This window comes from Glycine soja, chromosome 9 (assembly GCF_004193775.1).
Source record: "Glycine soja cultivar W05 chromosome 9, ASM419377v2, whole genome shotgun sequence".
Taxonomy (NCBI): domain Eukaryota; kingdom Viridiplantae; phylum Streptophyta; class Magnoliopsida; order Fabales; family Fabaceae; genus Glycine; species Glycine soja.
Genome location: NC_041010.1, coordinates 32,247,590 through 32,256,284, shown reverse-complemented (window position 1 = coordinate 32,256,284; position 8,695 = coordinate 32,247,590). Strand labels below are relative to the sequence as shown.

Sequence of the window (8,695 nt, the reverse complement as noted above, 5' to 3'; positions counted from 1 at the left end):
TTTTGGTTGCAAGTGCTTTGTGCTTAATAATGGTAAAGATAATCTAGGAAAATTTGATGCAAAATCTGATGAAGGTATTTTTCTTGGATATTCATTACAAAGCAAAGCATATAGGATATATAATAAAAGAACTATGAATATAGAGGAATCCATTCATGTTACCTTTGATGAATCTAATGCTATATTGTCAAGAAAGAATATGCTAGATGAAATTGCAGATTCTTTAGAACATATGAACATTCATGAACAAGATTCCAAAGGAAATGACAAAGGAAACAATGAAGATCCTCCAGAAGAAGTCAAATCCAATGATGAACTCCCAAGAGAATGGAAAGCTTCAAGAGATCATCCCCTCGACAACATTATTGGTGATATCTCAAAAGGGGTAACAACTAGACATTCTCTTAAAGATTTATGCAATAATATGGCTTTTGTATCTATGATTGAACCTAAAAATATAAAAGAAGCCATAGTAGATGATAACTGGATCATTGCCATGCAAGAAGAACTAAACCAATTTGAAAGAAATAATGTGTGGAAATTAGTAGAAAAACCTGAAAATTATCCTATCATAGGAACAAAATGGGTTTTTAGAAATAAATTAGATGAACATGGTATAATTATTAGAAATAAAGCCAGGTTAGTAGCAAAAGGATATAATCAAGAAGAAGGAATAGACTATGAAGAAACATATGCTCCTGTTGCAAGATTAGAAGCCATTAGAATGCTATTGGCGTATGCATCCATAATGGATTTTAAACTTTATCAAATGGATGTTAAGAGTGCCTTTCTAAATGGCTTAATTCAAGAAGAGGTATATGTTGAACAACCCCCTGGTTTTGAAATTCCTGATAAACCAAACCATGTTTATAAATTACAAAAGGCTCTTTATGGTTTGAAACAAGCCCCTAGGGCATGGTATGAACGCTTAAGCAATTTTCTTCTAGAAAAAGATTTCTCCAGAGGTAAAGTGGATACCACATTGTTCATAAAGAGAAAGCATAATGATATTTTATTGGTTCAAATATATGTTGATGATATAATTTTTGGATCCACTAACGACTCATTGTGCAAGGAGTTTTCCCTTGATATGCAAAGTGAATTTGAAATGTCAATGATGGGAGAACTAAAGTACTTTCTGGGATTACAAATCAAGCAAACTCAAGAAGGTATATTCATCAATCAATCCAAGTACTGCAAGGAATTGATCAAAAGATTTGGGATGGATAGTGCAAAACACATGTCTACACCGATGAGCACTAACTGTTACTTAGATAAAGATGAATCTGGTCAGTCTATAGACATAAAACAATATCGAGGTATGATCGGATCTCTTCTTTATTTATCTGCTAGTAGACCTGATATTATGTTTAGTGTATGTATGTGCGCTAGGTTTCAATCCAACCCCAAACAATCACATTTAAGTGCAGTAAAGAGAATCATGAGATATCTATTAGGAACAATCAATTTAGGATTATGGTATCCTAAGAATTCAACATGTAACTTAATAGGATATTCTGATTCTGATTTTGCTGGATCTAAAACTGATAGAAAAAGTACAAGTGGAACTTGTCAATTCATTGGATCGGCTCTTGTCTTATGGCATAGTAAGAAACAAAACAGTGTTGCTTTATCTACCGCTGAAGCGGAGTATATCTCTGCCGGTAGTTGTTGTGCACAGATTTTATGGATGAAGCAACAATTATCTGACTATGGCATCATTATTGATCGTATACCTATTAAGTGTGATAATACTAGTGCCATAAATCTATCCAAAAACCCAGTTCAACACTCTAGAACTAAACATATAGAGATTAGACACCACTTTCTTCGAGATCATGTCCTAAAGGGAGATTGTGTATTAGAGTTTGTTGATACTAAGAATCAACTTGCTGATATTTTCACAAAACCTCTCCCCAAGGAAGTGTTCTTCTCTATTAGAAGAGAGTTAGGTCTCTTAGACGTAAGAGATTTAGAAAAATAGGAATTGATTGGATGATTGATTGATTGATTGGTTTATTTACTCTTATTTATTGTTTATAGATTATTTTGTTTGTTTGATCTTGTTTGAATTCTTGTTTTTATGAATGATTGATTGTGTTTTGATTGAGTATAACGCTTGTGTTGTTTAATTTAATTTACTTTTTGTTAGTATAATTAATTATTAAGATAGTATAAGTTTTTAGACTTAGAAATAAGTTTTTCTTTTAGAAAAAGGCTATTCTTTGTTCTGGTAATCAATTACATGAATACTGTAATCGATTACACTAGAACAGATAGCCTGTAATCGATTACAGTATTCATGTAATCAATTACCAGTAGGCTGCCTCCTCCTGTAATCGATTACCATTACTTGTAATCGATTACCACGCGTCCTGCTCTATAAATATCACATTTTCCAGAAATCCCTGTGCAGCCCCTTTTCTCTCACGACGTTTCTCCATCAAATCAACTCCCGTAAATTGCGATCTTCTTCTTTTTCATTTCTCTTTTGATTTCACCGATTAAAATCTACAAAAAAACTCCTTCAAATGGCAGAATCATCAAAGAAACGAAAGGGTTCTTCCGCCTCCGCTTCGACTTCAAGAGCTCATCGTTCCGAAGCCACTAGCGCATCCACAACACCAATTCCACCATCATTGTCCTCTTCCCCAGTGTTTTCTTCCGACGAACAGTAGAAACGATACTCCAATCTTTTCTCATCTCGTTCCATTATCGACCCTAAGTTTATTGATATGGAATTCTTTTCTGCTGAAACCTTTGATTGCATTCAAGCCTTTCAGAACTTAGGTCTTCTACCTTTTATGTCATTACAATTTACTATTTATCCTGAATTGGTTAAAGCTTTTTATTGTAATCTTGAAATTCAGGACAGCACTCTGACTTCTGAAATTTTTGGGATAAAAATGGTCATTGACCAGTCCCTTTTCCATGACTTAACCAAATTACCCAGTGACGGTGTACCATTTGAAGGTACACTGAATGACGACTGGAAATTTGATTTCTCTGCCCATGATGCCCGCCAGTTGGTTTGCACCAACAATGCGGATATGACCGGACGTCTTCTTGCCGGGTCATTGGCTTTTGAAAGCCGCATCCTTCACTATTTAATTGTGCGTATTTTGCTTCCACGGTCTTCCAACCTTGCCCAGGTTTCTGAGGAAGATCTAATTACCATGTGGGCCTTTCATACAGGGCGTCAACTTGACTGGGCGCACTTAGTCAGATATCGCATGCATAAGGCATTGCGATGAAATGCTCCATTACCATATCCACAGCTTGTCACTCTCTTTTTCCGCCATTTTCAAATTCCTCTTGATTCTGAACCTTACGTTCCAATCAAGAGATCCTTTTTTAATTGGTGCTTCTGTGATTGCTTCTTTTGGTTACCGCAAAGAGCATGATGGCTCTTGGGTCAAAAAGGGTGTTCCACCCGCTGATGATGAAGGCAACCAACCAGTTGAAGATAATTCCTCTCTTCTTCGAAAGCTTTTGGAAAAGTTCGATGGTCTTCAAACTTTTGTTGGTGACAAGTTTGATAATATGGAATTGCAAGTCGACATGCGGTTTGATGCCATGGAATCAAGGATCACCAAAGTTGAAGAAGATGTCTCCTTCATCCGTACTTGCTTTGATCCACCACCACCGCCTCCATCATCCTCTTAGCTTATATGTTATTATTATTAAGACTAAGTATTATTAGTGGTTAAGTATTATTAGTACTCCGTTTTAACGCCGTGTATTTGGCTTTTTATTGCTCTAGTTATCGTAGTCTTGCACTATAATTATATTTCTAGACATTGCCTTTGTTGATTATGCAAATGTATGGTTTTATTTTGGTTTAATGGTTGGCTTTGTTTGGATATTTATTGTGTTAATGTTTGGCTATTGATTGCCTTGCTCTAGTTCTTTTTGATGTTGCCAAAGGGGGAGAGAACTTGGGAGAGAACATGGGTTAGAAATCAATTAGAAATTTAGAAATTTATCGTTAAGAAAAGTTAGGCATACATGCCAAAAGATAGGGGGAGTAAGGGTTGTGTGAACGTGCTATCATCTTGTATATAGCTTGTCTTGATTTCAGGTGTTGTCATCATCAAAAAGGGGGAGATTGTAGACAAAGGATCAAGCTGAAAGTTTTGATGATGCCAAAGGATTACATGAATCATATGCTTCTCAAAGATTTACTCAAGACAAAGCAATTAGAGTTAATCAAGATGGATGATCAAGACAGTCTATAGAGTCTTAGAAAGGATATTAAAATGGAAGGGAATTCCAATTGGATTAGCAAAAGGTTTGGCCAAGAATTTTAAGCTAAAAAGTGTTTTTCAACAAATTTACTCTCTGGTAATCGATTACCAGATGATGTAATCGATTACCAGTGGCCAAAACTGATTTACAACAGCTATTAAAATTTGAATTCAAAATTTGCACTGTGTAATCGATTACACATATATGGTAATCAATTACCAGCAGTTTCTGAACGTTTTAATTCAAATTTTAAAGAGTGTAATCGATTACACACTTATTGTAATCGATTACCAGAGGAGTTTTTCAGAAAATATTCTCATCAGTCACATCCTTTCATGTGGTTATTGAATGGCTTTCATAGGCCTATATATGTGTGACTTGAGACACGATTTTGATAGAGTTTTTCAGAACAAAAAGTGTTTATCCTCTCAGAGAACAAATTCATTTTATCCTCTTAAGAATTCCTTGGCCAATTCAATTGCAATTCATTAAGGAATTATTTGAGCGCTCAATCTGTAAAAATCTATCTCTTTCTAGAGAGATTCATTCTTCTTCTTCTACTCATTCTCTAAGGAATTAAGAGACTGTGGGTCTCTTGTTGTAAAGGAATTCTAAACACAAAGGAAGGATTGTCCTTGTGTGTTTAGAACTTGTAAAAGGAATTTACAAGATAGTGGAACTCTCAAGCGGGTTGCTTGGGGACTGGACGTAGGCACAAGGGTGTGGCCGAACCAGTATAAAACTGAGTTTGCATTTTCTCTTCCCTTAATCTCCTTTATTTATTATTGCTTTATATTCATATTCAAATTGTGTTATTTGAATTAATATTTAAGAAGATTGTCATTAAGGGAATTCATAACTTGAATAAAAAGTGAAATAGTTTTTTAATTAGGGCAAGTAGTTTGGAATATCTTAATTCAACCCCCCCCCTTCTTAAGATATCTGAGGCCGCTTGTATAACAATATACATCTTTGATTTAAGTCTGTTTGCATGGCTTTATATCAATGTTTGCTCGTTGAATGAAAGCTCACCAAATGAAACAAGTTACCTGAGTTCGATACTCGGTTTCTTACTGTTTTATTATTACTTTAACGACTCGGTACACTTTTTGATAAAGTTCGGGACGTCCTAGAGTTCGAACAAAGTTTTTGGCGCTGTTGTCGAGGAACTTCTTTCCAATTGGGAAGTCTAGTTCTGTTGTAGGAATTAATTATTTATTCTTTAATTATGTGTTTTTGTGAATATTTAGTTAGTTTGGAAATTTGTTTTTTTCTTTTGAATTGGTTAACCACTCTTCTTGCTAGTGCTTTGTATGCGCCGTAGATCTTTTGTAGGTGATTTGGCTGATTTGGACTTGGAGATTGAAGCTAATTGCAGAAGAAACAACGCAAAAAGGTGGAGAAATTTTTTGCAAGAAAGGGCAGTACCAGTTGTAGAGGAACCTCGATCTTCTGAGTCATCTTCCAGTTTTCCAGAAACAAGGGAATCCGAAACTGCAGTACCTGAAGTTGACATAATGGATGAAGAGAAACCGAGAAGAGTAACCCTTGAAGACTACTCAAGTTCTATTGTGCCGCAGTTTTTCACTAGCATTGCATGGCCAGAGGTTCAAGCGCAGAATATTACCTATCCTTATTCATTAATCCAGCTGATACAGGGCAACCTATTCCATGGTTTGCCCAATGAAGACTCGTAAGCACATCTAGCCACTTACATTGAAATTTTGTAATATAGTCAGAATTGCTGGTGTGCCGGAAGGTGCTGTTAGGTTGAGCTTGTTTTCATTTTCATTGTCTGGAGAGGCGAAAAGATGGCTTCATTCATTTAAAGGCAACAGTCTAAAGACTTGGGACGAAGTGGTTGAAAAATTCTTGAAGAAATATTTCCCGAAGTCCAAGACTGCAGAAGGAAAGGCTGTCATCTCTTCCTTCCACCAGTTTCTAGATGAATCCTTAAGTGAGGCCTTGGAAAGATTCTGTAGCTTGCTGCGGAAGACCCCTACTCACGGATTTTCAGAACCGATACAGTTCAACATATTCATTGATGGGTTGAGGCCACAATCGAAGCAGCTCTTAGACACTTCTGTAGGAAGCAAAATAAAATTGACGACCCCTGAAGAAGGCATGGAATTAATTGAGAATATGGCTGCAAGTGATCACGCAATACTGCATGATAGCTCTTAGACACAATCGAAGCAGCTATTAGACACTTCTGTAGGGAGCAAAATAAAATTGACGACCCCTGAAGAAGCCATGGAATTAATTGAGAATATGGCTGCAAGTGATCACGCAATACTGCATGATAGGACTCATATCCCTACCAAAAAAATTCTGCTAGAGCTTTCATCCCAGGATGCACTTTTGGCACAGAACAAGTTGATGTCCAAGCAGCTTGAGACATTGACCGAAACCTTAAGTAAGTTGCCAAACCAATTTAATGTTAATCAACCTTCCTATTCTGCTATTTTGCAGGTAGAAGGTTGCAGCATTTGTGGTGGAGCTCACGACTTTAGCCGTTGCATTCCCATTGATGATTCTGCACAAGAAGTGAACTACATAGGAGGGAATCAGTCCAGGCAAGGTTATAATGCAGGCGGATATTCAGGTTTTCAGCATGGTTCAAATTTTAATCAGCAGCAAGGGCAATGGAGAGCCCACCCTGGCAATCCATTCAGCAAAGAGCAAGGTGGACCATCTAATAGGCCTCAACAACAGGGGCCTAGCCTATATGAGAGAACCAAAAAGCTGGAGGATACCCTTGCTCAGTTTATGAAAGTTTCAATGTCCAACCACAAGAGCACAAAGTCAGCCATCAAAAACCTTGAAATCCAGGTGGGGCAGCTGGCCAAACCGATTGCAGAAAAATCTTCTAGTACTTTTGGAGCGAACACTGAGCATAATCCAAAAGAAGAGTGAAAGGCTATGATGACTAGAGGTAGGATGGCCACCATGATTGAGGATGAGGAGAGAACAGTTAAGGAGAACCAGGAACCAGTGTGTGAACTTGGAGAGGAAGAGGAAGAAGAAAAAGATGACCAGCTGGGAGAGACACCAATAATTGTGAATGAGAAAAAAATAAATATAGAAGAAAAAGAGGGAAAAGAAAAACAAAAAGAAAAAGAAAAAGAAAAAGAAAAAGAAAAAATGAAAAAGAGAAAGAGAAAGAGGAAAGGAGAAAAACTAGGAGTGAGTTGGCTCGTGAAAAGAAAAAGGAGGCAGCTCCAACTGAAGGGAAAGTGGTACCATACCCCTTGGTACCCTCAAAGAAAGACAAGGAGTGGCACCTAGCTCAATTCCTTGATATCTTCAAGAAATTGGAGATTACCATGCCCTTTGGAGAGGCCCTACAGTAGATGCCACTCTACTCAAAGTTCCTGAAAGATTTGCTAACCAAAAAGAGCAAGTACATACATAGTGATACCATTGTTATGGAGGGAAATTGTAGTGCAGTGATTCAATGGATCCTTCCACCAAAGCACAAAGATCCTAGAAGTGTCACTATACCATGCTCTATTGGTGTTGTGTCTGTTGGCAAAGCTCTCATTGACTTGGGAGCTAGTATAAATTTAATGTCAATCTCTATGTGCAGGAGGTTAGGAGAGTTGGAAATTATGCCAACCAAGATGATACTTCAATTACCAGATCATTTTGTTACCAAGCCGTATGGAGCTGTTGAGGATGCTTTGGTAAGAGTTAAGCATATTACTTTTCCTGCAGATTTTATTCTTATGGATATAGAAGAGGATGCTAAAATTCCCTTAATCTTGGGACGTCCCTTCATGTCAACCGCTAGTTGTGTAGTGGATATGGGGAAAGGTAAACTGGAATTGAGTGTGGAGGATCAAAAAATTTCATTTGACTTATTTGAAGCAATGAAGCACTCAAATGATCATAAGGCATGTTTCGATATAGAAAAGGTGGAACATGAGATAGACTTAGTAGCCACAGCCATGGTACTGTAGTCTCCTTTGGAAAAGACCATGAATAACAATGTAGAGTGTCTGACCAAGGAAGAGGAAAAAGAAGTGCAGGCTTGTATTGAAGAATCAGATGGTGTAGAAGAGAAATCTATTGGTCATGTGGTATTTAAAGAATTGAAGAACAATAGGCCAATAGAAAAACCCAAAATAGAGTTGAAGACCCTGCCTGCACATTTAAAGTATGTATTCTTGGAGGATGTGCATAGATTACAGGAAACTGAATGATACCACTAGAAAAGACCATTACCCACTTCCCTTCATGGATCAAATGCTTGAAAGACTCGCAGGGCAATCATTTTATTGCTTTTTAGATGGATATTTTGGCTATAATCAGATTGCAGTGGATCCTAAAGATCAAGAGAAGACAACTTTCACTTGCCCATTTGGCGTGTTTGCCTATAGGCATATACCTTTTGGTCTATGCAATGCTCCTGCTTTTCAGAGGTGTATGATGGCGATTTTTGCTG

At 37.2% G+C, this 8,695-nt stretch overlaps 1 protein-coding gene across 1 annotated transcript; it reads left to right on the top strand.

The window, feature by feature from the left end:
• Positions 1-7,601: 7,601 nt before the first annotated feature.
• LOC114368356 lies at positions 7,602-8,210 on the top strand. Its single transcript, XM_028325661.1, has one exon. It carries the CDS (start codon positions 7,602-7,604, stop codon positions 8,208-8,210), a length of 609 nt encoding a protein of 202 aa, XP_028181462.1.
• Positions 8,211-8,695: the final 485 nt, after the last annotated feature.

What these genes read in the sequence shown, in the direction of transcription:
- LOC114368356 (XM_028325661.1), top strand. Translation starts at nt 7,602, where the DNA reads ATGCCACTCTACTCAAAGTTCCTGAAAGATTTGCTAACCAAAAAGAGC.